The sequence below is a fragment of the Pseudopodoces humilis genome, chromosome 26 (assembly GCF_049639895.1).
Source record: "Pseudopodoces humilis isolate 2021_Gansu_Grassland_sample_001 chromosome 26, ASM4963989v1, whole genome shotgun sequence".
Taxonomy (NCBI): Eukaryota; Metazoa; Chordata; class Aves; order Passeriformes; family Paridae; genus Pseudopodoces; species Pseudopodoces humilis.
In genome coordinates, this window is record NC_142225.1 from 2,587,845 (window position 1) to 2,615,078 (window position 27,234).

Consider the following 27,234-nt stretch of genomic DNA (forward strand, 5'->3'; position numbering starts at 1 on the left):
TGACACTTTGCTCTCTTCATTTAGATTAATTTAAAATTAATTAAAATCTTCATAATTGTTTTGTTGTATCATTTCAAAGGAACAAACAGTACTTTTCTTTCTGAAAATGGTGTAATAGTTAAAAAGTTTGCTGTTTGAGCTTAGTTCTTTCAGACACGGATCTTATTTCATTTGCTCTATCAAATAAACCTCATTTTGGAGAGGCTTCTCTTTATGTCTTAATGAATATCTTTAATAAGAAATATTATCCATTTAAGATTAAATGCATTAAGCCTCATAGATGAGAAACCCTTAAATTCAATCAAATTATAGGGACTGAAAAAGAATTACTGCTGTTTTTACAAGGAATGCTAAATTGTGACTCTCAATGTGATATTACAGCTCAGCTTTCCCTTTGATACCTGCTGGGAAGGGGCTGGAAAGTGACTGTTCCAATAAAATAAACTTTCCATCAGAAATGTTGTTCATTGTGATTGTGGGGAAGGGCTGGTCATTGTGGTTTTTTCTTCTTAAACTCAAAGATGTGCCATGGAGATTTTAAATTTCTCTCAGTGAGTGGCAGCTGTAGGTTCATCAGCTCTTTCTTTATAATAACTTGCATGATATAACCAGCTTCAGGAATGTTAGAGTGAGGGAAATGTTCATGTTTTAAACCTTACCTGCTGTACCTTCCAAAGGCTGCTTTCCTCTTTGCTAAACTTGAAGTATCTTCAGAACACGGTGCAGCACTTTTTTAGTAAACCCAGAACTATTTTTTTGCCATGACTTGTTGTTTGGGGGTTTAAGTAACTCTTAACACAGGCAACATTTGCTTTGCAGTTCCCACTTCAGTTGTGTTTGACTAAATGAGGTGTTTGAAGGGATAACATAGAAAACCCCATGGGGTCAAAAATAAAAAGTTTTGAGAGGTTTGACCCATCCTTCAGCATGTCAGAGGTGAAATTGTATGGAATTAAATCTCTGTGAGCACATATACATGGTGCTGGTGTTTGTATGCAGTCTTACAGGGCCTTTTGGGTGCTCATGAGAAAAGAGGAATTTCTCCTTCTCCTTGAATGAATAAAGTGAAAACAGCTATTAACCACTGGCACAGTAAATCAGAGTCATGAAGGTTGCAAAAGACCTCTGAGATCATCAAGTCCAACCCCTGACCTGATGTACTCACAGTAACTGCAGCATGAGAACAGACCTGGAGGCGCCTTTGCAAGTTCTTGGTTGTTACTGGAAGTTAGTTGTTTTGCTCTTCAGATTGTCTAAATTTTCTTTTAAAATGCACAAATGGTTTGTTTTTAAAAACAGAGGCCGTGGGAGCATCTGGTCAACGTCCTGTTTTCTGCCCTGTCCACAAACAAGAGCAGTTAAAACTTTTCTGTGAAACCTGTGACAGGCTGACATGCAGAGACTGTCAGTTATTGGAACACAAAGAACACAGGTACAAATATTCCCATGTCTTAACTCCTGTGGTGTGCTGTCTCAGAGGATGAAGTGGCATTGATGTGAGCTGCTTGTGTTGGAAATTCTGCTGCATTTAGTCCTTGTTGGACTGAAACCCATCCCTTGCAAAGGAGAACTTGAGTGAGTGATGAAAACTTGGTCAGTTGGTTGAGCTTTGTCAAGTCTTTTAAGATCAGAACCAAACAAAGATGGGCTGAGAAGGTTTGGTGTGATTCAGGTGTTAATTTGCTTGGCAGTTCCCAGGGCTGTCACTGTGTTTGGGATTTGAATGGAAATTCCTGCAGCCCTGAACACCTGGTACTGTAAAAGAAGCAAAAGTGATGGAGTGAGTCATGGGTGAGGTAATTTTCTGAAAGGGCTTATTTGATTGTGCAACAGTCTTTAAGGGAATTTCGTAAAGGAAAGTCTAAATTTTGCCTCTTACATTGGTATATTCTTCTAGTGCAGAGAGGAAAAATTGTTTGGGCTTAGTTGGTTAAAAGTTGCCTCATTCCAAGTAAAAAGAAATGTTGGATTTGCCTGCGCTAGAAAAAGAGTTGGAACTCCTTTAAGACACATTCTGAGTTCCTGCTCTTTAGCAGCTCTGTAGACTGCTCTGTAGCAGTCATGTAGTTGTTTGAATGTCTGAACAAATATTTTTTCAGTGTTATAAGAGAGAATCTGGAGATAGCACACTTATCAACCACTGCACCACTGCTTTTCCTTAACTCTTCTCTGTAAAGGTGTAATATCGAATTTAGAGGTGTTTTTTTCAGAACAGTGATTATTCTCAGACTGCTACAGCAGCCTGTGGAGAACTTTTACTTTTGAAATTATTCTTATTAAAACATTAACACCCTCAAATATTCCTGCTGTGTTCTTTCATAGGCTTGATCATAAGCATCCTGGATGACTCCCTGATCACAAAGGGTGCTCTCCTTGATATATTCGCTAACTTGGTTTCTTTGCATCTGTTTTATGCATGTTGCTAATAGATTAACAGATGGATCTTGTCTTACCTACCTGTGCTCTTCCAGAAAGAGAATTCATTGTTATTAATGTGCTTTTTTTTTTCAGAATAATATTTCCATATGGTTCTGTGTGCAGGTGTGAATTACAGATGATTAAGGCACTGCTTTGTCTGCCTGAAGTACAGCTGAGATTTTGTGGAGAATCATGCCAAGTGGAGAAAGAATTGATTTTAATCCCCTGTTTTCTTCTTACCTGAAATCCTAACAGTTTACACCAAAGGAGGGGAATCAGCATTTCAGTAGCTCCATGGTCCAGTGTTCAGAGTTTCAGTCATAGAATTCCAGAATGGTTTGGGGTTGGAAGGGACCTTAAAGATCATCCAGTTTCACCCTTGTAATGGGCAGGGATTGCTAGGGATTCTGTAGAAAGCTGACAATTCTTTTAGCAGCCTGTGTGATTCCTCTAATTTGGGTAGTTCCCAGTCCACACACTTGGGAAGCTGGAAGTACAATACTGAAAAAAGAAAAGTATTTCGGCTTTAGCATGAGCTACAGCAAAATTTTAGCAGCACAAGCTGAATGTAGATTTTTCATTTCTCCTTCAAGTGAAAATATGAGTTGGAACTTAATGAAAATCATTTCAGAAAATCAGCAGTTCCCAAATATTTCAAATTTTGCTGTCTTTGGGCCTTAGGAATGCTACTTTTTAGTATTATACTATCTAAAATCTCATGCTGCTGTCTGTCTGCAAGAACTTTAGACTGTTCTTAGAAAGAGCAAAATTCCAGCATTGAGACTGAAGAATCTGGATTCTTAGAGTTCAGACTTGTCTGTTTCTGGTACAAACTGAATTAACAGTAGCAGAGTTGTTTTTGTTGTGAATGATATTCTTTATCTGAGTCCCTGTTATCATGGTTGTGAGTTTGATGACAATCCAGACAGTCTTTTCCTGTTGGATTGTAATGTTCTGGATTTTGATAGAAAACAACACTATTGTCTTCTTCCTTTTCTTTGGGAGATGGTGTAAGTTGTTTCGAATGCACTTTATATAATGCTTCATTAATTGCAGGAATTTTCTGCCAATCTGAATATTGGGAAAACATTGCCAAAGTGTTCTGGGACCTTAAGTTTTCCCTGTTCTTAACAAATTACATTTCAGAAGCATGAAATTTATTTATTGCAAAGACAAGACTTAGCAAGTGACTGTTAGGAATCCTGGATCTTGACCAGTTGATCAGAAAACATGGAAATTCATGGAGCTGCTTTAATTCCCCTTTTCCATTTTCAGCAGAGGCATTTTGCTTCTGTGGCATTCTTAATTCCAATATTTTAGGAAAAGGCACCTAATCCTGTTATTTTCCCTCAGTGTTGGTGTTCTTCACTTGGAAGTATTAGAGGTGGAAAAAACTTGAAGTTTTTTAATAGGGAAATTTTCTTCAGATTAAACTAATGCAGTCAAATATGAACAGTGTCATCTCAGCTGAAAAACTGGGCAATTTGGGATAGTTTAGGGTTGTTGTTCTTTTAGGGGGGAATCCTTTAATGTGTGTTTAAGCTATTGGTGCATTTTCCTCATCCCTCATCAAACTCTGAGGTTCCTGTTCCATAGCCTGCTATGCTGGGAAACAATGCAGTGCATCTCTGTGTGGTTGGAATTGGTAATTCCCACAGAGTTTTGGTCTCCTGGCCAGTAGCAAAGGACTTTATCAGCATTTAAACATTTTGCACACTGGTCAGACTATGCAGAGTCTAGTTTTTCTCAGTGTTTTGTCGTATTTTTTTCAAAATTTCATGGCTTTATACCTAAACTGGGAACCCTGAGTTTCAGCCCACTGCCCCTTGGTAATCACTGTCTTCTCTTGCCTGTTGAAAAGGTACCAGTTCCTGGAAGAAGCTTTTCAGAACCAGAAGGGTGCAATTGAGAACCTATTGGCCAAACTTCTTGAGAAGAAGAATTATGTAAATTTTGCAGCTGCCCAAGTTCAAAATAGGTGAGTTGCCCAAAATGATAATCTATTTCACTGGTTTTTTAATGAATCACAGTAAGATGAATGATGGGACTGGAATAATACATTGGAGTTAATTATATATCTTAATTATTATTCATAATGATTATTTTCCCACCTACAAGACTCTGCATGTCTTGGAAGTTGTTACAACAAATGTTAAAGGTTATCTTTAGTGACAACTTTGAATAGAACCAAAGATGTGCCATATTTCTTACATTTTGGGGATGGGGCAGAAAAAGAAGTAAAAAAGGCAAGAAAACCCATCCTATGGTTTCTTCTAAGTTAGCTCTAGGTGACAGAAAGGTTGAAATGTTAAAATATTTTTATGTTCCTTATGAACGCCTCTGACAACTGTAACAAAAACTTGGTGTGAATTTGAATAGGAAATTGTGGTTGGTTGTGGGGTTTTGATAGGGTTGGTTTTTTTTAGGCAGCTTCACTTAAGATTTCCAGGGTTATCTGAAATTCAGCCATGTTAAATACTGAATATAGAGGCAGAGGGAGCACGTGATCTCTGGTGGCTTTGCACCCACTTGGGTGACGTGGTTGTGCTGCAGCTCAGGGAATTCCACCATGATTCTCAGTGGTTTTGTGAGCCTTTGCAGCTTTTAGGTCATTTGCAAACTGACACATCAGTTGGGGGTGGAAAGTACGAGGGCAGGAGGAGGATGTGCACCGCGGATAGAAAGAGAAGTTCTGCAAATTTTTAACTCCTTGTGGTGCCATCTACATTTAAAAAAAAAAGCAGTGTAAGGGAGGAAGAACATACAGCATGACAGAGGCAAATGTGTGAAGAGGGAAGTAATAAAAATTACTTTTTTTTGGTATTTTTATGTGCTGATTTTCCATGGAAGTCTTTGAAAGGTCCCAAAATACAACACTATTGTGAAGCATAGAATTTTTACACACTTGAAGAGACAGAAGTGCAGTCACATAGGCAGTAATTAAGCTAAAAGTTCAAGAAATATCACAAAACATTCTCTGATAGGAATTCCAGGCCAGGAATGGGTGATGCACATGTGAGTAACAAATTGTAATGGGGGAGGTTTTTTGCCCAAGAGTTTCTGGCTTCAGTGAATTTCTGCAGCGTGGGATTGAGTTGTGTCAAGATCTCAATTTTCTGCTGAGCCAAATGGCTGGTGCAGATGAGGCAATTCATTACACTGCTTTGCTGGTGTGTAGGACACAAAATCCATCATCGTAAAAACTTCAGGGAATGGGAAAAAGAAAGTTATTGCAATCTTGTTGCCAGTGTTGGCAGATGGTACAAAGTCACCATCATCTGTGATGGTGGAACTTGGAAGTGTTGAAGGAACAGCTCTGCTGGAATAACTGTTGGGTACCAAAGCCAAGGTGGATGCCATGGACTTAATGAAGGGTTGGTTGGGTGTTTTTTGGAGTGGGAGACCAGGTTGTCATGAAAAACCACATGTGTCCCAGGTGCCTGTCTTGGTTTGAAAAGACTGCTAAGGAAGGCAGGGATGTCACTTAAAATGGAAAAATGTAACCCCCACCCCCCCCTTCTGAATTATTATAATCTTGAAATCAAAGGTCTGTCAGGCAAAGATATGGGAATAGGAATAACAGTGCTTTACTAGGAAAATTAAAATTAAAATGCAGAAGTACAAGAAAAAAACAAACAAAAGGAAAACAACAGAGTCAGAGTACAGCCTGACACTCTGTTCGGCAGACTGTTGGTAGCAGTCCCATTAAATGGTGGCTGCAGTCCTGGGGTGACAGATGTGGTTCTGTTGGAGCATTGATCTTGTAGATGGGTGTAGTTTTCCTCTGAAGGTTCAGTAGTGGTGAAATGGGTCCGGTCTCCTCTGGGAATCCAGTGGAGAAAGGCTGACTCTGGTGCTCTAAATCCCAGATTATATCCAGGTAGGAATGCTTGGCTCCTCCCACTGGGTGGAGCATCTCACAATGGGATGATGGAATTGTATCAGTCCGGCAGTGAGGCTCAATGGCCCATTAACAGAAGAGATCCCCCTGCAGGGAGGATGGGTCATGGAAGAGATAAAGAACTCTGTCCCACCTGGTTTTGAAATGGTAATAGAATACAAACTTTAGGTTACATCCTGCATTGCAACCCAAGACAGTGCTTTAAAGGGCTTTGACCCCAGCATGTTCATCATCAGACAGTGAGTATTGGTCCTGTGGCTGAGTGACATCAGATCCTTCATCTGGCAGCAAAAAAGCTCTTAAAAAAAGGACAACTTACATCTTCCATTGGCTCATGGCTAAGGTTCTGCAGCAATGTAATCTCATTAGATTAAGGATCAAATAAATCCAGAATTTCCATGAGTTTAAGAAACACTATTTCAAATTCTGTGGGCAGAGCTCAAGATGATTTGCTTGAATGTGAAGAAGCTGCAAATGCACTAAAACGGAGGAAGAATGGCAGTGATGAAGAGGGTATAAAAATCTGACAGCCAGTAGTAGTAAAGCACAAGAGAATAATCTAGACTAATACCAGGCACATAATTAGTGAAGTGTTTATGTCTTTATTGTGTATTAATTACAGGTCTGTAATAACCTTTTTGTTACAAGGGAGGAATTAATTTGAAATTCAAGGTTGATTTCTTTTCTGGTTAATATAAATTATCTTAAAAGTTTAAAGCATCAGATATAAATTTTTCATAGTGAGTGACAGAATTTGGATATAAATGTGTAAATGTACATACAGACACATGTGGTTTTGGCTGGTTATTTCTCTATATTTCTCTATATAAAGTATGTAAACTACAAGGACTTTCATATACTTGAAGTAAAACTAGTTGTGAATTTGTATTTGGCAGTGAAGTGTAAAATGCCTGACAATCCACTGCTTTTTTGTTATTGTTTTTTAGGATAAAAGAAGTAAATGAAACCAACAAACGAGTAGAACAGGAAATCAAAGTGGCTATATTCACCCTCATCAATGAAATCAATAAAAAGGGAAAATCTCTCCTACAGCACCTTGAGGTACACTTGAAATAAAAAGGAATGGTGGTGTTGAGTTTCCAGTCCTTTATTGAGGACTCATATTTGAAAATGGTTTGTTTGGTGTGACTGCAGGTGCTGTGGTACTGAAACTGCCTCTGAGTGGCATGGTGGAATTAAATCTCTTGTTTCTCCTCTCATTAAAGCCCATAGCTCCTTCAGTTTGGTGTCTATGCCTCATATTCAAAATTGCACTCATTGTAAAGAAGTGTCTGAAAATCTCCTTTTCATGCTCTGTTTGCCATATTTCTGTATTATAACATAATTCTAAGGTGTGTATAATTTAATTATTTCCTCAAATAGCTTTTTAAGGTTCATGTAAGAACAGACAGAGCAGTTTCATTTGTACATGAAGGTGTAATGCTGGTATTTAAAGTTGTATAATATAGCATAATAAAGGAGACCATGAGTTCAAGCATCCTTTCCAGATGGCACATTATGAATAACTGCATTCTGACTTTTATTAAAATCCTTGAAAATTTAACTTATTACTTGTTTTATCTGAAAGGAGGAAATCCATTGTATGAAGTTGGTTCAGTGCATATGGCCAGGCTGCCATGAAAAATTTAAGATCAGATGAATCACAATAGATTTTTCCTGCTTAAGGAACAATTATATGGCAAGGAAATCAAATGTTCCTGGAAGAATAGAGTAACTTGATCATTAGTAAAAGAAATAATGTAAAATTACATGAATTTTGGCTTTTCTTGTTTAAAGAAACATTTGTTTAAAATTTTCTTGGGCTGTTTTCCTTTAGATCCAAAACCTGACAGCAATTTATGTTTTCCTCCTACATCTGAAAGCCCAGTTGTAATAAAGTTTGTTTCTTTGCAGAATGTAACAAAGGAGAGACAGATGAAGTTGATACAGCAGCAGAATGACATCACTGGTCTGTCACGACAAGTGAAGCATGTGATGAACTTCACTAATTGGGCGATCGCGAGCGGCAGCAGCACTGCCCTGCTCTACAGCAAGCGCCTGGTGAGGGCACCATGGGGCTGGGAGCCAGAGAATCCCCTGGGCTGGAAGGGACTCACTCACAGGGGTCATTCAGTCCAACCCCTGGCCCTGCACAGACACCCCAAACCCCACCCTGGGCATCCCTGGAGCACTGTCCAAACGCTCCTGGAGCTCTGGCAGCCTCCAGGCTGTGCCCATTCCCTGGGGAGCCTGGGCAGTGCTTTTTTTCTTCCTGGGGGAAGAAACTTCCTTGAGATCCAACCTAACCCTCTTCTGACGTTGCTCCAGCCATTCCTGGCTCCTGTCCCTGCTCACAGAGATCAGAGCTGTCCCTCTGCTGCTCCTGAGGAAGAAGCTGCAGCCCTCAGTGAGGTCTGACCTCAGGCCCCTCTTCTCCAGCAGAACAGAGTGCTCTCAGCCACTCCTCGTGTGGCTGCACATGCTTGGCTGTGCAGTTCTGTCTCAATCCCTGTGTCCAGAGAGGAGAAAAATTCCAGTATACCTGGAGCAAGATAAGACACGAAGTCAAGTGTTGGTAACCAAAAGAGTAATTCACTTTTCCTGCCATGGATACACCCAGTTCTGCATGGGCAGGGGCGTTCACCTGTAAACCCAGAGGTGTGCTCACCACTGGTACTGTAGACCGTCATTCTCACACCAACTTTCACAGTCTGGGAACATGTCCTGAGCCACAAACACAGAGGGGCAGGGGAATCAAATGTATCCATAGTGAGATTAAGACACAAATGAGGTCAAATGTTGGTAATCCGAAGGATACACCCAGTTCTGCCATGTGGGTCCATCATGGCCCTTCGTGGTACCGTATCTTCAAATCTTAAAACAGAGCAAAGCAAATTCACTCTTTACCATAAGGGTTTAGGGAGTGTTAGTGTAGAAGGAATGGGGTCAGCTCGGTGAAGGCACCTCAGTGTTTCACTGGAGTCATTGCAGTAGTGTTGTGGTGGAAGTGCTGCTCTGCAATCCTCAAAGTAAAGAAGTTGTGCAATGTGGGGTTTTCCCAATGAACTGAGAATTTTCCAGACTATGAACCAAAGTTGCTGCTGCCAGTCCTTGCTGGTGTTCCATGGCCTAAACTCTCGGGGCAAACACACACTTGTTGTTTCTCATTATTGATTTCTTTGTCAGCAGCAGAGTGCTTTTGTTTTCTCTTAGATAACGTTCCAGCTGCGGCACATCCTGAAGGCCCGGTGCGATCCCGTCCCAGCTGCCAATGGAGCCATCCGCTTCCATTGTGACCCCACCTTCTGGGCTAAGAATGTTGTCAATTTGGGTGAGAAAACTGTGGTTTTTTAATTCTGTGATATTGGGAAAACTCTTGAATTGAGGGTGTTCATCCAGCAGGAGTGAGTGCAGTGCAATACATCTCTTAATGTAGGAGACAAAATTCTCCTGACATAACCCATCCAGTCCAGATTCTCCTCATCTGCTCTGTTCTTTCTATTAGCAAAGCTTTCTCTAAATGGATATTGTTTTCCAGTGGGAATGGTTCTAGGAAAGGCCCTAATCACAGAATGGTGTGCATTGAAAGGGACCTTAAAAGTCATCTCATTCCACCCCCTGCCATGGGCAGGGACACTTTCCACTACCCCAGATTGCTCCAAGCCCTGTCCAACCTGGCCTTGGTTGGACTTCCAGGGCTGGGGCAGCCACAGCTTCTCTGGACTGGACATTAGACCTGTGTCATTTCTAGTATATTAAATATAATCACTTTGAGTTTGCAAAGCACAGGTTTTGAATGAGAGAAGAGGGCAGAATACAGTGAGACGGGTACCTGTTTGCACCTGCTTGTGAACTTCTCTGTTGGATAAAAATCTCAAAGAAAATCTGATAAAAATACCAACTTTTGTATGCACTCACTTCTTGCTCTGAGTCCATCATCCAGGTTGGGGTATTCCTGTCTTCAGTCAAGGATATTTATTCTCTGGGGCAGACAGGAAACAGAAAGGAAGTTGTCAACCTTAATAAAAAGGAACTTGCAGATTCCACTGAGTACACATTCACAGTCAAAAATCAACATTTTGCCTTTTCCATACAAAAATGGGACAGGGAGAGGCAACATGGTCCATGACTTTGGAGCAAGACAGGACTTGCTTGTAGCAATGTTTTGTTTCATGTTTGTGGAACCTGTCTGAAGTCATTCCGTGGTGGGACACTCAAATATCTCTTCCCAGGCTTTGTGTCTTTAGACACAGAAACTTCATGTTCAACATGTTTGTTTTCTGTTTATTTCTCATCTTGTCCATTTCTTGTGAACACAGAGAAGTCATTTCTGTCTGCTGTGGCTTTCAGGCTGTGCACTCTTCCCTCACAGATCATGTTTTTAATTTTGCAGTTCTTGTAGTCTGAATTCTCTTTTTGCTTTTATCGTGTATGGTTACTGAAGACATAAAGAGGTAATTTCAAACTTAAATTGTGCTGAGAAAACTGCATTAGAAACATCTGAATATTCCACATATGCCAACCTTTGGAGGATGATGAGACATAACTGTTGATTGCTGCTTTTGGGTTTTTTTTAGGTAACCTGGTCATTGAAAATAAACCAACCCCTAGTTACACTCCCAATGTAGTGGTTGGGCAAACTCCTCCAGGAACAAACCACATCAACAAAGCTCCAGGACAAATCAATCTGGCCCAGCTTCGACTGCAGCACATGCAGCAGCAAGTGTATGCCCAAAAACACCAGCAGCTGCAGCAGATGAGAATGGCCCAACCATCTACATCCGTGCCCAGGCAGAGCAGCCCCCAAGTCCTGCAGCAGCAGGTGAGTCCCTTATGTGTTCTTATTTCACCTTCTTTCACCATAACACTGAGATTTAAACTTGCCCTGTCAAATCTAAACTTACAAAGAAATTTATAAACTAAAATCTTTTTGAGATTTGAGATACTTTAATTGCTTGATGTTATGTTACTACTGCTGTGGAAAGAGATGGGCTTCTTTTCTCCATGTTGAAAGTACAAATTTTAAAAAACCCAAACCCTTGCAGCCTCCCAGGTTGATCAGCATGCAGACCATGCAGAGGGGTAACATGAACTGTGGGGCTTTCCAAGCACATCAGATGAGAATGGCTCAGAATGCTGCTCGTATACCAGGAATCCCACGCCACAATGGACCTCAATACTCCATGATGCAACCTCACCTTCAAAGACAAGTATATCCTGTGTACACGCTTCATTTGTGCCATTGTGCCAGACTTTCATTCCAGTAGATGGTACCTCCAGCTGTAAATGTGTTTATCTGTCCCTCTGTAGCTCACAGCTACACACATTTATATGCTTCTATTCCATGTTGCATTACTGTGCTGTGACAGTTTTGCTGAACGTAAGGAAATTCAAACCTTAGGGGTGGAAATGAAAGCCAGTGTTGTATTGCAGTTTAGTTCTGGGAAGGAAAATGTTTCCTTTTGCACTTTTCAGTGGCATTCAGCTGAAAAAGAACGTTCAGAGGTTTATTAGAGAACAGTGAGGAGTAGTGAAGTTCAAAGGGATGTAGTTGAGGGGTTTTGATTAAATCAGCTGCTGAAGTGTTTTCAAATTCACACCTGAAGCATTGATGCAGAGCTCTGCATGCCATTAAGAATAAAAATCCTTGACAGTGAACGTTAATGTGACTGAAATACCAAAAGTGACTTTGTATTACTTGAAACAGTTAATTTTATCTTAGAAAAAAGAATTAGACATGTAAACTCTAAAGTTATCTTTGGAGGAAGTAACTGCTTTAAGAAAACACAACTATATAGGAAATAATTTGGTGGAAGAAGTGCTGTCTGTTTAAAATCCAGCCACATAAAGTATTTTTTCCTTTCCAAGTGAAGAAGAATAGCAGTTGCTCTGCCCTCAGTGCTGGCAGGTGCTATGCTAGTTGTGAGTTTTGCCCCACTTGGGTTGAGGTCTCTCCCCAGGGCCCCATGACCCAGCCCCGTGTCTGTGTCTCCCCAGCACTCCAACCCCGGCCATGCGGGGCCCTTCCCGGTGGTCTCCGTGCACAACACCACCATCAACCCCACCAGCCCCACCACAGCCACCATGGCCAGCGCCAACCGCGGCCCCACCAGCCCGTCCGTGTCGGCCATCGAGCTCATCCCGTCCGTCACCAACCCGGAGAACCTGCCCTCCCTGCCGGACATCCCTCCCATCCAGGTCAGTGCAGCTCCCCTCTCTCTCTCTGCTTTTGTAGCAGCACCAGCACTCGCCCATGGAATTGTGTTGTTATCATTCCAAGTTGGAGAATTGTCTTGATAGGACATTCGTGGTTGGGTTCTTTTTCCCCTTGGACTGAGATTGATGAGAGAGAGGCAGTTTTCTCTTGTTCAGACTTGGTTGTTTATTCTTCTTTTATCTATATTATATATACACAAGGTACAAGGAGCTATATGCACTAAGATAGAAAGGTGCAAAATGGCTAACAAGCAACTTCTTCAAGGTTTTTTATGTCTATTTACCTAATTAACAAATGCCAAGTAAATGATTTTTCTTAGTGACTCAATGATCCAACACCTGTGTGCTGCGCTGCGGCATTTTCTATCCAATCACCTACTACTACCCAAAAACCTCTTGAAGAAGAAAGAAGGACAAGAGACAACACCCTGAATCCTCCGTCTTGTCTTCGGTTTTTTAAACTACTTTAAACTCTAACTTTTTCACCCAGTGACTTAAGAAAACTTTCTAATCTACACACTTACACTCTTAGTTTTTCTATTTGACTTTAACAGTTGTTTTCAGAATGTTATATGAAATTCAGTGCTTTCTTGGATGTCAGAGCCAGGTATTAGAGATAAGGGCACACTCTCTGTGCCTCTGACTCCAACATATAATTAAAATAGGCATGTAGCTGGTTTATCCATATAGGGCTGACCTGCTCTCCCTGGTAGCCTTTAGATTAATCAATATTTAATGTGTCCTGTAGTAAAATTAAGACTTAAATAAAAATTAAAATTAAACCCTTAAAATTAACCCTTAATTAATCTCATGAACGGTGTTTACTTCTTTTCTTCTGCAACACCATCTTGTGGGAAGATATCAGTAGAATAATTAATAGTGATGTATTATTTTGAGTGCCCTGAAGGGTGATTTATTCAGGGTTAAAGCTGCCTGGAGTTTCTCTTCAATATTCCTAGAAGGAACAGGAAGCACAGAGGGGACATGTCCCATTGTCCCACAGAGGGGAAACAGGCTGAGGTAGATGTAGAAGTCGAGCTCATTTGGAGAGGGGAAAAGCACAATGTGATGTTCATGTGGAGGCAAAGGAAGTAAAAGTAATGTGTTTTCTGCAGGAGTGTTTAGGAGGGGAGGAGGATGATGGCTTCATCCTGAGAACAGCATCTTTCCATTGAAATGCTTGTGTAAAACCCAGGAGGTTTGGTCACGATACAGGAAACAAAAATAAATTTCATCCAAGATGATCTGCTGGAATATCTTTGAAAACTTTGCAGTTCCTAAATGTTCAGGGCCTTCTCAGGAGGCTGCAGCTCATTTACTAATGTGAGAATGGTGGGGAAGGAGGAATCCCATCTCAGTGTGAGCAATCTGCAGTGCTGAGGCTTTAGAACCAAACACCAGTGTGAGTGGTTGTGGCTGCTTCAGCTGAGTGTGTGAAGCTCATCAGATACCAGATTAGAAATTGTGGGATAGTCCAAAGCATTACCATGCAACTTCCAGGTGCACTGAAAATGCAGAATTCTGCTAAGATACTTTTCTTTTTATACCCATTCATGTAATAGCTGTTGTGGATTTTAGTTGGATTTTTAGTGGATAGGAAGTGTTAGTCCTTCAGGCTGCTGGCTCAGTCATTAAAACCTACTTGGAATGCACAGTGTTTCAAACACATTATTGCAGTTAACACATTTAATCAGTTATAGCAACAGGGTCCCTGTTTCTTTGGCTTTAACAGGTACTAAAATCTGTTTGAAAAGTGAGAGTGGGAGATTTCCCATCTCGTTAAGGAAAGACAAGATTATGGCTTCCCTTAATGTCATAATTATGGAATAACCTTCGCAGCCTCAGTAATCTGGTAGTTCATGACTAACACAACACCAGTGTGACCAACGCACTGAGCAGCTGGGAACCAGAAAGTTTGCAGTGACCTTGTGTCGGTCAGCTCAGGATCATACTGGAAAAACTCAGATTTAGGAGCTTTTGAAAAACATTACTTGAAGCTTCTGATTTGAAAGCCTGATCTCTGCATGAAACTGATAAAAGTATTTGCTGATGTCCTGAACCGTTGAAGGGAGAGGGAATTCTAGTAAAGATATTGATCACAGTTTAAAGGGATAGAACTGGTATGAAAGTTGAATTAGACCTCTCTGATTCAGATTTTTGTTTTCCTTCTTAGCTGGAAGATGCTGGTTCCAGCAGTTTAGATAATCTGCTAAGTAGATACATCACAGGCAGCCACCTCCCCCCACAGCCTACAAGCACCATGAATCCCTCCCCAGGACCTTCAGCTCTGTCTCCAGGGTCATCAGGTAAATCTGATGGGTTCTTCTAGAGATCCAGAAAGTGATGGGTATTTCTGATATTTAAGTTGAAAATAATTGCCTTCTCTTCCTGCCAGAAGGGAAGTGATGTTTTATTTAAAGTTTGTTTTGCTCAGAAATAGATTCTTCTGGAAATTTAAATTTTACCGTCCTTCAAAAATGTCTTTATAGACACAAACTGCCAGCACATGGATGCAGTGTTGCAGATCCATATAGAGGCCCTGGCAGGGTCATTCTGAGTATAACTAATTAATGGTAGAGCTTTTCTTATGCACGTGAACAAAGTCACCAGTACCTAATTCTGAGCTATTTAAACATTGAAAATCTCTATTTCTATGAGTAAAGAGATTATTTCAGTTAGTAAGAAGAAATCCTTCCCTGTGAGGGTGAGGATGTCCTGGCACAGGTGCCCAGAGGAGCTGGGGCTGCCCCTGGATTCATTTAAGTGTCCAAGACCAGGCTGGACAGGGCTTGGAGCAGCCTGGGATGATGGGAGGTATCCCTGCCATGGCAGATGCTGGCACTGGGTTATTTTTAAGGTCCCTTCCAACCCAAACCATTCTGGGACTTGATGTTTCTCTTGGTTTTCTCTACAAGACTTGTAAGATCCTGTAAAGGAATGGGTGCAGCAGTGGGGCTTCCTGGGTTTCTCAAAACCTGCCTGCAAACCATGCAGAGGCTGCTTTTTTGACTTTATTGGTGGCTCTCAGTGCATAAAATTTGAGGATGTAATGGTCTGAAGGCTTTAGCACTGTTTGGATTAGGTGAAATAATTATTGGGACTCTAAGAACTGTTGTCACTTTTTTATTTAGTGTGATGTGCTAGATTTGTTGTGATCAGAAGACTGAAAGAACAGCTGCCTTAGGTGACTTAGTAAATTAGGATATTCCTGCAACACTTCTGGGATTAGTCAGCATTAGTCAGTGAATGTAAACTTGTACCAAATCAGCTTCTCTGCTGCTTCTTTGCAGGTTTATCCAACTCCCACACTCCTGTGAGGCCCCCCAGCACCTCCAGCACAGGCAGCAGAGGAAGGTGAGTGTCACATTAACACTGTCAGGCTAAAAAAAGTCAGACATGAAGAATTCCAAAAAGGAATTGGCAGTTGGCAAATTGTGCTTTGCCATAACTGTGATGGAGGAATGGAAGAATGCTTATGTGAAGATTTATATTTTTAATTTTTTTTCCCTGTGCTATGATTCTTCTGTATCTTGTAAACTGGAGCTGTTGTAAATGTTCTAACAGCCTTTGCCTTTCTCTTGAGAAAGGTTACCTGAATTTCTTTGCCCTGTTGATTTATCCTCTTATTTATCTCATGATATGCTGATGTCTTTGCAGCTGTGGCTCCTCAGGCAGGACTGCTGACAAAACTGGCATCGGCTTCAAGGCTGACCAAGTGAAAGTAAAGCAAGAGCCAGGCACAGAGGAAGAGATCTGCAGTTTCTCAGGAACAGTAAAGCAGGAAAAAACAGAGGATGGCAGAAGAAGTGCTTGCATGGTAAAGTTAGTTTGTGCCCAGTGTGTTGTGGTTTTCCTGGCTGCATGTTTAAGAATTTGGAAAAGAAAAGGAAAAGAAAAAAAAGCATTTTTACTCTAAAGCTTCGTTCTAAGACATATTGTCTTCCTGGTAATGCTCTGCCAGGCACAGGATGGTCTGTAATGTAAATTTTATCTTTACCTATTAAAATGAACTGTTATAGAGTGTATTTGCTGCTTTTAGTCCCTAATTAATAAAAGCTGTGAGTCACCCATTGATAGTGGACATTTCAACATAGGTAATTGCATTCAGAAAACCTCCAGTCAGTCAGAAGTTCTTAGACCAAAGTATAAATTAAATAATTAGCAAATTACTATTTTTCAGTGTTTTCCAATGATGCTTGATTGACCAGGAATGTGTGCAGGGAGCAGGGTGCTGGAGTTGAGGATTTTTCCTAATGACAATGAAGTTGCCATTAACAGCTTTTAATGACTTAGTGTGTTTGGCTTGTAGCATTTCTCATCTTCTATATCAGAAGAAATGAGTGTGTTCTTCTAAGAAAGGACATGTGAAAAAGCAGTTTTCTTTACTGTGTGCAACTCAGCTCTTCCTCATGTTTTCCAGTGGTTTTTTTTGGGATATGAGCATGGTACCTTTGAATGGTGGGAGGCTTTTGAATTCCACCACAGGCAGAAAGATGCTGCCGTAAAATCAACTCTGATTTTCAGTGTGCTACTTTCATTCCAGCTCAGCAGCCCCGAGAGCAGCTTGACACCACCACTGTCCACTAACTTACACCTGGAGAGTGAACTGGAAGCTTTGGGAAGCCTGGAAAACCACGTGAAGACAGAGCCAGCAGATCTGAGTGAGAGCTGCAAACAGTCTGGGCACAGTCTGGTGAACGGGAAATCGCCGGTGCGGAGCCTCATGCACCGCTCGGCCCGAGTGGCAGGAGAAGGGAATAACAAGGATGACGACCCCAATGAGGACTGGTGTGCTGTGTGCCAGAACGGGGGGGACCTGCTGTGCTGTGAGAAGTGCCCCAAGGTGTTCCACCTCACCTGCCACGTCCCCACACTCCTCAGCTTCCCCAGGTACCAGCAGCAGTGTTGCCGTGTGGGCTGAGATTGTGCACAGAACCTAAACTGGTGTTTCCTCCAAAATCAGCTTGTTCTGGGTGGTTTCTTATACTACAGAAATATGACATTCCCAAAGCCTTGTCTAAGTTGTTTGTGTGTAGCTGATCTGTGTTTATCTAATAGCAGAATCCTGTTGTGTTCATCTGTAGTTTGTGTAAGGTCTCCCAATGCGATTCTCTTGTGTGAAATTAATTTTAAGGCAAGGTGAGAAAGGTGTTAATGAGGTATTAAGGCATCATAAGAGGGCAGGAAAAATGGCATTGACTGAGAGAATTCTTGTGAGCATTAAGGGTCGTTCCTTAGCTTTGGGTGTCCACGTTTTTACTGCAGTAGAATGTGAATCTTTAAGAGTGAATAAAAACTACTTATAGTCATCACTGATGAGAATTTATCCCTGGATGTCTGGAATAATTGTGTTTTTCTCTTTAGTGGAGAGTGGATATGTACATTCTGCAGAGACCTGAGCAAACCTGAAGTGGAGTATGATTGTGACAATTCCCAGCACAGCAAGAAGGGGAAGACAGCACAAGGCCTGAGTCCTGTGGACCAAAGGGTGAGTCTCCAACCTGCAGGAATTTGCTTCCCAGGAAAAAGTGCTTTCCTACATCAGCTACCCCCCACTGACTGGAGATGGTTTTGTTTTGGCTGAAGCAAGTTAAATGTAGTTATGGCTTTGCAAAACAACTCGAGATGATTAATGAGATTTTTCCTGCTGTGGCCACATCTCCAGGTGTTGGTGACTGTGGGAGTGCCCTGGTTCATTGGAACTGTAGTCACTTAGGAGCTAAAATTTAGCATTAACACAAATTCTGTATTTAAAAACATCATTTAACATGCACTTAATGAAAAGTCCTTTGCATTAAGCATTGGTCACCCTCATAAAATATTTGTGTGAGCTTGGTGTGTTGATGTGCATTCTGTGAGAGGCAGTATTCAAGTGCATTCTTGGGGAATTTCAGTGACCTTGACAATCAAAATTAGTTTTAAGTTTTAGCTGTTTTTTTATTTTTAACACTGTGTAGTGTTAAGAGCATTATCAAATCAAATTCCTCCAAAGGAATTACAAGCAAAGCAAGGAAAAATATTTCAACAGGGGAATTTATAGAAACACTCTGGCTCTGCTTTCGGATTGTTCAATTTTGTCTTGTGGGGAAGAGAGAAATCTGCAGCTCAGTCCCTTTCTGTTACATGTGGTTGTTTTTGGACAAAAGCAGTAAAAGTGGTTGTAGTTGGTATTTAATTTTTTAATTTGCAGTATATTAGCATGTCTCTCCGTGCTTGACTTCAGCTCTAGGCTTTTGGTTAGGAGGGATAAAACAGAGGAAATTTGTGAACAGTAAATGGGGTTCTGCCTCTCAACTCTGCCCTCCCAAGAACTTTACCTTTTTTTAATTAAGTTGAGGGGGTTGCATTATAATTTTCTAGTACTAAGCTGTTAAAGTACAAACCTATTTAAAGTAGAGTGGTATGAATTTCTGGGACAGGGTTTAATTAAGAATATTAATCTGACCCTGTTTATTTCTTTATAAGAAATGTGAACGCCTCCTGCTTTACCTGTACTGCCACGAGCTGAGCATTGAGTTCCAAGAGCCAGTCCCAGCCTCGGTGAGTCTCCTGCAAAACAGCTTGTGGTTTATATTTGGTATAACCCTGAGAGTCTGGAGCTGAATTTGGGAAGGAACTGACTGCTTTCACAGGAGCTTGTCTCCCTTGATGAGTCAAAAAGTTCTGTCAGTCATCCAGCATTTCATGGGTCTGAGAGGGAGAGCATCTGATTCTGGAGCTGCTCCAGGCAGATGCTTCACTCCCAATGTCAAAAAAAGGTATTTAAAAATAATTCCAATTAGCAGTTATTGAATTGGAACAAGATGTCTCAGGATACCCATGAAACTCAAAATGCTTTAGGAGAGCTTTTTGTTTCTTTTCGGACAAACTTTTGAATGAGAGGAGGGAAGAAGCTGCTTTGCCTCTTGTGTTTTCAGCTGTAAGAGGAGTAAGTGTAATGCAAAGCTTTGCTGTGCCATGAGAGACACTGAAGGTTAGAAAGAATCCCTGAGTGGTTTGGGTTGGAAAGGACCTTAAAGCTCATTCAGTGCCACCCCTGCCATGGACAGGGACACCTCCCACTGTCCCAGGCTGCTCCAAGCCCTGTCCAACCTGGCCTTGGAGACTTCCAGGGATCCAGGAGCAGCCACAGCTGCTCTGGGCGCCTGTGCCAGGGCATCCCCACCCTGACAGGGAAGAATTTCTCCCCAATATCCAATCTAAATCTACCCTCCTTCAATTTAAAGCAAATCCTTCTTGTCCTGTCACACCATATTCTTACAAATAACTTTTTAAACAGTTTGAGGAAAGGAAATTGTTCTGCTTTGCTGAACATGCCTGAAGTATGTGATGAGATTAAGGGATTGATACCTTCAGTGTAGAAATTCAGCTGTGAAGTCTGTAGCCATTCAGTGATAAATCACTGTTGGATTTTTACAGATACCAAACTACTATAAAATCATAAAGAAACCAATGGATTTATCCACGGTGAAGAAGAAACTGCAGAAGAAGCATTCCCAACACTACCAGACCCCCGAGGACTTCGTGGCTGATGTCCGGTTGATCTTCAAGAACTGTGAAAGGTTTAATGAAGTATGTTAACTTCCAATCTAAACATCATCTGTAATTTTAGATGAAGATTTATTTCAACCTGGTTGTGCAGCTTCTCCCAGGAAAGGCTCTGCTTTCAGCTGTAACTTCTGCTTTTGGAGCAGATGCTGAATCAGACACTTAAAAACCAAACAAAACTCAAGGCAATTGCAGAATTACTTCTTATTTTTAGCTAAATTGGGAGAGCAGAGGGAACTTGTGAAATGCATTCAGTGGTGTCTGTGAGTGAAGAGCAGGGTGACCTGGTTACTGTGCATCAGATTGATTGCAGAAGTTCTCAGGAAGTTCCATAAAGACAACCAAGAGTACTTAAAAGTGTCTCAAGCTGCCCAGGTAATTGTTTTACACTTGTGGAACATGGTGGAATCTGTTGAGAAATTTCCTCTACTAAGGAGAAATCTGTCTTTTTGAAGTTATTCTTGTTTTAGTTCCTCACATAGGTTGAATCCAACAAAGCTTTGTGGCAATTATGGCTTTTAACCTTCCTGCTTGAACTCCTTGGTAGCTGGGCTCTCACAAAAATCAGTTTTCAGTGCATAACTTGGGTATGGGGTCATATTTTTTACTAATTTTACAATGATCCCATCTGATAATGAAATATCCCGTACACTTGAAATGTGACTTGGGGAGGTAAATGACCTGAATGTTACTGTTTGTGGAGCAATGGAAAAAATAATCTAAATATCAGAAAAAAAGGTGATACTGTGCTGAAACTGAGTAGGGAGCTAAGAGGGTTCCTGGTCTTTGAAATGCTTTAAAGCAAGGATGACAGGGAATGGCTTTCTTCTGACCTTAGAAATGCAGCCAATATTTCTTAAAATGTAACCTGAACTTGCAGTGTTTGGGCTGCATTTCTGGCCCTGTGCAGAAGGAAACTGAAGGAACTGCACAAAGCTACAATTAAAACCAAACTAGGAAAAATCAGGGTCAGTGATGTGGTGCTGGAGCTGCTCAGAAGCATTTGGGACTTTGACAGCCCTGACTCCTTCGTGTCCCTGCATTAAGGGAAGTTCATGAGGTAATTATGTGAACTTCTCAATCAAGGGAATTAATGAAGCATGCACTGTAGAGGAAAGCATGCTGCAGCTCTTAGAGACCAGAGTAGAACAAGGGAGGAAGGACTGAGGGATGTGGTGATTTTTTTCTTACTTTTTTAAAAAACAAATAAAACGTGTTTCAGCTTGCCTGGCTCATGGCAAAAGTTGAGTCACTTTGACCTCTCACAGCAGCATCATGTCGAGTGCCTCTAAGCCAAATGCTTTTCCAAAGCAGAAATCCAAGTGGGGTAATCCCCAGGAAAGCGATCTCCTGGAGCTCTTCCCTCCAAAGGAGACTTTCCCACAATCATGTCCAGGCAACTCCAATTTATCCTGAAGAAAGCAGTGATGAGTAGCAAATGGCTGGGAGCCACTTGTACAAAAGTTGTGTGTTTTGTTGAAGGTTTATTTACCACCTAAGGCTGTTTTAAACCTGCTGCTTAAGTTTGGGAACTAAAGCTAACAAACCATAACAAACTGTGTTGTTGTTATGGCTGACTTTAGTCATCCAATCCTATGCAATCTCGTAACTTTAGAAAGGATTATAATTTCATTTTTTTTGACTCTGGTATCCTTTTTAGATGATGAAAGTTGTTCAAGTTTATGCAGAAACACAAGAGATTAATTTGAAGGTAAGCGTTTCAGACCATGCACACTTGGTGAAGGGATGTGCATTTCCAACAGGTGAATATTCCTGTCTTCTTTCATCCACAGGCTGATTCAGAAGTAGCACAGGCAGGGAAGGCAGTTGCATTGTACTTTGAAGATAAACTTACAGAGATCTACTCAGACAGGACCTTCCAGCCTTTGCCTGAATTTGAGCAGGAAGAGGATGATGGTGAAATAACTGAGGACTCCGATGAAGATTTTATACAACCACGTAGAAAACGCCTAAAATCAGATGAGAGACCAGTGCATATAAAGTAATCTAATGATATGGACCTAAAATTTATTGTAAAAACTGTTATTTAAGTGTTTCTGGAATATTATCATGCCTACAGTGGCCATCTTGAAGAAGCTGGTAGCTTTTTAAACAGTATTAGATAACAAACAACACTTGTACAGAAAAACATTTGCATCAAAAGGGGAAAAAAAACCTGTATTGTAAATTTTTGGTGGTTTGTATTTTTTTTTCCTCGATTTCTTGCTATATTCTTTCTTTTCCTGATGGAGAGGACACACTCATCCTGGTCTCGCAGACAGAGGTGGAGGAATGTTGAAGAGAAGCAGATTTGGTAGGAGATGTTCCATGCACAGATAAGACTGTGTAGTGACACGATCTGCAGGACTGGACCCACTCAGTGACTGTATCTTGTATTACACTGCAGTGTAAACTCTGAGCAGAGCTCCTGAAATCCCCTCTGTGTCCGCCCAAGTGTGTGTTGGTCATTGCTTTGATCATCTCACTGAAGCAGGATTGTGAATAACTGATCTTCTGTGTTGATCCAACTGTTGCCGTTTTGCTTTCTTTACTCCATTTTATGTAGAGCGAAAGGAAAAAGAAAGAAAAATCATTAAACTGTTCTGAATGGGCAAGTGCAGGAGTGTGAGGTTTTGGCAGATGAAAGGCTAAGCTGGTGGCTCCAATCCCTTTCAGTAGAACAAGGTGTATTCATTAAAGTCCTGTACCCAGAACATTTTAATGGCATCCATGGCAGAAGTCTCACCGTTGTCATCTGTCCCTGACCCCCTGACGAGGCAGAATGTTCTCTTCAGTATTCATTCTCTAGTTTTCTGTACTTAAAATATAGACTGAAGAGGTAATAACTGGTTGGGGTGTTTTTCCAGTCTTCCTAAATATCAGTTTCTAATAGACCACTTGGCAAACAATAACGTATTAACTACCAAATGTGTAAAATTTCCTGTATTCACTTTGTCTTATTTGTAAATAGTGAATTGAGATTTCTTGCAGGTCAGCAACATTTGCTGAACTGTTTTTAAGCTAATATGTATTCTTATTGATTGTTCCTATCAAGAAGAGATTTGTAATATATGCTATTTCTAACATTGCATTCATTTTGAGGTTCTATCTTATTTTTCTTAGAGTACTTCTCAGAACTTTCTTCAGAAGCAACTTGTGAGGGAAATGTGCAGGAAGATTGGAATCAGTCTGAGTTTGGGTTGCCTGTCCATCCATTGAACAAAGCACTTGCACATGGTTTGGCCTTGAGTGGTTTCTGCTCAAAGAGTGAGAACAGAACAATTTCCCAGTTCCCTCTACCCCCTGAGGCACCTCTGCAGTGTCTTCCCTTACACTGCTCCATCCCAGCATTCCTGGTTAGAAATCATGGAATCACAAGGAGTTACAGCTCGAGAAGTTGTTTTCTTTACTGACACAAGTCAGTACTAGAAATAAATACAATTTCTGGCCTTCATATTGATCTTGTTAAAGGAAGTTGAAGGATTCATGTAATCAATGAACTCGAGATGGCAGAATCTCAATTTGCCAGAATTTGTGTGGATCCAGCAATTCTTGGAGAGATCCCTGGGGATTTGGTGTACTCAGCATAGCAATTCCTGTGACACTGTACACGCTTTACCATCCTGGTAAAGAGAACTGTTTTAGCACAATATCAAATTGAGAAATGCTCTCAGCAGTTTTTATGCAAATCACTGCAGATTTGGTTTCTTTTATAAGAACCAGGTCTGTGTACCTTGGGATTCTCCCTCTTGCAATAAATGAGGGGACTGAAGATGTTTGTAACTTCCACCTCATTTCTTTACTCAAATGTTACACTTCAAACTCAAAACTGGTTGGCTTTTTCTTTTTTTAATTTCTCAGACATTAACAGTGCTGTTTTAAGTTTATTTTTTGCCAGTTTGTATGTGAAAGGAAAATGAATTCCACTTCAACATATTCAATTGACAAAGAGCAACAACTTTGCCTGTGGAAAGGCTGACGTGTGAATAGGACACTGGTAGTGACAAGGGATTATTTCATGGCTCTGTGTATTGCCTATTTATGCATTTCTAGTTTCTCATCTTCATTTTGCAAAAGGAATATTATTAAAATTATAATGAAAATAAGATTCTGTGAACTCTCTTCACTCGGGGCTCCTGTTTTTATGGCATTATTGGTACCTTCAGGCCTCGCCTGTTGAGCTATTCCCTGGGCAGCAGGTGGGGATTGGATCCTGCAGATCCTTGGGGATGAGCTAGAGCATGGGATGGACATGGGAGGGATCCCAGATGGAGCTCAGGGGATCCCAGCTCAGTGGGAAGGACTCACCCCAAACCCTCCAGGGAGGCTCATGCCCCCTGGCTGCTGCAGGAACAGGACCCCCTGCTCCCCACCCAGACCCCAGAGCAGTTCCCAGTGTTTTGGGACAGCCTTTCCTTTGAGGTAGCCTCTCCAACTCTTTACTCCAGGTGCAGAACTTGTCCAGCTCATGCTCAGCATCTTCTGCATACCAGAAGTGAGCTGGGCTGGACCCTGCTGAGGCCAAGTTCTTCCCTTGCACAGACCCCACTGAGCCTCCAGAACTGCTCCTCCCATCCGTTCCCCAGTGCTCAGCAGGAATATGTGGAATTTTGAATGTGTGCAAGAAATCTCAAGTGTTTCTTTTATACAAGAAAACAAAACATTCTCTTCATCTTCCCCTTTGTTTTTGAATTCCCAGAGCAGCAATTCAGTGATTGTTTGGAAAGCAGCAAAGTTCTATTTGAAATTATTTCAAAGGGTAGATAAACTCTGCTAATCTCTGATCTTGTAGTTTGGTTGTTCATCACAGAACTGGGAAGAGTTTGTTCAGTGGAAACAATTTTTGGTGCCTCACTGTTTGGAGCTCATTCAGGAGCAAATTACTGGGTTTGTATTAATGAGCCACTAATTCTCTGGGCACCTCATGTGCAATGTGTGAGGATTTTACCTGGGCACAGCTGACATCAGGAATTCCTGTAAAACTGATCCCAAGGGGTGGCAGGAGGAATCTGGCACTTGGTGCAGCTCTGCTCTCACTTAAAATACCCCCAATAATTTGTGTCTCCATTTTGGCTGAGAACTTTTGTTGCCCCTGAAATTTTAAGTTAATCCAAAGAAGGAAAAGGCAATTTGCTTTTGAAATGAGAGTGCAGAATTCCCAGTGTGAGCTGCTCCATGACCTCAGCACGTCCTGCCATGGAATTCCTGGTGATGAGTGGGAATTCAACAGCTAAATGGGCTCAGGCCTTTTATTTAGCTGTGCCCTGGAATGAAATGGTCCAGAGCACAGTAAGGCAGAGTTATTATCCTAAAAAAGGGGCTTTTCCCAATTTCTGCACACAGAAATGCTCAGTTAAGTGTGGAGAGGTTGTTCCTCTGTGTGGGATCTGACACTTCACTGTGACACTCTTTATCTGCATCAAACATTTCAAGCTACTGGAAAAGTCCTTAAAGTGAGCCCAAATTTTGGTTTTGTCACCTGGTTTTGGCTGACCAGGAAAAGTTTAGGTTATTGCAACAGTATTTTGAAGCTGTGTGTGTTGTGTACTGGGAATTGGCATTTCCCAGTTAGCTTCTCCTTGTTTTTCTCACTTCCTCTGAAAAAAAGCAATAAAACTGCTTTGTCAGCTGCCTATCAGCATGACAGGAATCCTTTCCTTTGGATAACGATTTTATAGGGAAGTTTGTATGTAAATCACCAAGTCTAGCTTCTAAAAACAGTGTGCAGCAGCTCCTGACAATATAGATTGTGGCATTTTATTTTAAAAAACTGGGGAAAGTTCCATATTTTTTTAAGAAGTAGCTGAGCAAATAATGGAGGTACTTTTTTTTAAAATAAAAATGTGAATGCCACAGTTTACACAGATGGCACATATAGATTGTACCTTTGGGTGTGGTGATTTGTCTTCTCCAAGCATGTGCGCAGTAACTCTTCGATCTACTTCCACTTGGCTTATGGGGATCCTTTTTTCTGTGCTTTCTAATGTGTCAGGATCAAATCAGCTTTCCAAAATTGCAGTTAATTTGGGAATCTTTATTATAAGTGGACTATAAAATGTACAAAATGCAGTTTGGGCCTTTTCTGTTGAGTGAAATCACAGCTCAAGGCTGCTGGCTTTAGAATTTATGGGATTTCTACAAAGAGAGGTACTGGAATATTTTGCAAGCTGGATTTTGGCAGGATTCAGTCTGGAGCAAGCTCCCCTGGCACGTCTGTGCTCACCTGCAGTGGGGGATTTTTAGGCTCAGAACACCAGGGCAGATGTAAATAATCCTATACAGATTTGTGCAGTGCTAAGCTTGTTTTACATGTAAGCATTCTCCTGGAAGGGTTAAATCATGACATTCTTTGGTTCTTTGATTATTTCCTGCTTCCAGTACTAGAGCTGGCTCATTTTACACATAATAAACTGGCCTCATCTTTTAATATGATTCTTCAAAAAAACCCAAGTGCTGTTTCTGTGATAATGTATTTGAATCATCCTATTTTACTTTATTTTTTTAAAGTTATCATTTCTAATTGTTCTGTTCCTGTGTTCTTTTGCTGGTGTGTAATTAAAAACAGGAAATTTTCTTTCCCTGGTTATTTAATACTTTAGCTGCCTGTAAATATTTCTTGTTAAGTGCTCTGGAATGTGCTGTAGAAGTTGTATTAGCTCAGTTTAAAGCATTGTTTGGAACTCATTTTGGTTGGTTATTTCTATTAAATTAGAAAAATCATTCTTTCAATTTGAGTTTCTTTCTTGCACATCATCAGATATGGAGTCACACCTGTCAAAAAACTTTTCCTGACAACACCTGCAGTGTGGAAATGGGGTGAAATTTAGGCTGCAGGAGCCCAGGTGAGCCCAGCTGAGGCTGCAGAAAATGATTTGTCATATTTATCTACACCTGACTGTCCCTTGTCCTTTGCTACATGAAACATGAGCGTTTAGAGGTCTCTGGACCTTTTGCATGCAATGAAAAAGCTGCAGACCTGGAATTCTCTTTGTTCCCTCAGCCTGGGGCTGCAGTTCAGTGGCTGTGCTGTTCCCCACCACTGGTAAATCCCATTTTTGGAGCAGTGTCCTGAATTTCCTGCTTGGGAAGGCAGAGGCAGAACTGAGCTCTGCAGATCCTGGGCTGTGGCCCAGCTCAGTCCCAGCTCTGCA

The 27,234-nt window shown here is 41.1% G+C and overlaps 1 protein-coding gene across 2 annotated transcripts in view; it reads left to right on the forward strand.

Moving 5' to 3' along the window:
- Window positions 1-26,767, forward strand: part of TRIM33 (tripartite motif containing 33) — a 39,271-nt gene extending 12,504 nt beyond the window's left edge. The window contains exons 4-20 of one of the 2 annotated variants that reach the window (XM_014258893.2): window positions 1,300-1,432; window positions 4,280-4,396; window positions 7,267-7,381; window positions 8,234-8,380; window positions 9,533-9,650; window positions 10,897-11,141; window positions 11,365-11,529; window positions 12,317-12,517; window positions 14,709-14,841; window positions 15,826-15,889; window positions 16,193-16,352; window positions 17,079-17,425; window positions 17,900-18,023; window positions 19,001-19,075; window positions 19,955-20,107; window positions 21,744-21,794; window positions 21,877-26,767. In XM_014258893.2, the coding sequence (XP_014114368.2) occupies window positions 1,300-1,432; window positions 4,280-4,396; window positions 7,267-7,381; window positions 8,234-8,380; window positions 9,533-9,650; window positions 10,897-11,141; window positions 11,365-11,529; window positions 12,317-12,517; window positions 14,709-14,841; window positions 15,826-15,889; window positions 16,193-16,352; window positions 17,079-17,425; window positions 17,900-18,023; window positions 19,001-19,075; window positions 19,955-20,107; window positions 21,744-21,794; window positions 21,877-22,089 (2,561 nt within the window). In that variant the 3' untranslated portion in view covers window positions 22,090-26,767. The remainder of the gene's footprint in view (window positions 1-1,299; window positions 1,433-4,279; window positions 4,397-7,266; window positions 7,382-8,233; window positions 8,381-9,532; window positions 9,651-10,896; window positions 11,142-11,364; window positions 11,530-12,316; window positions 12,518-14,708; window positions 14,842-15,825; window positions 15,890-16,192; window positions 16,353-17,078; window positions 17,426-17,899; window positions 18,024-19,000; window positions 19,076-19,954; window positions 20,108-21,743; window positions 21,795-21,876) is intronic. The other variant, XM_088067071.1, reaches the window with a different exon arrangement.
- Window positions 26,768-27,234: the final 467 nt, after the last annotated feature.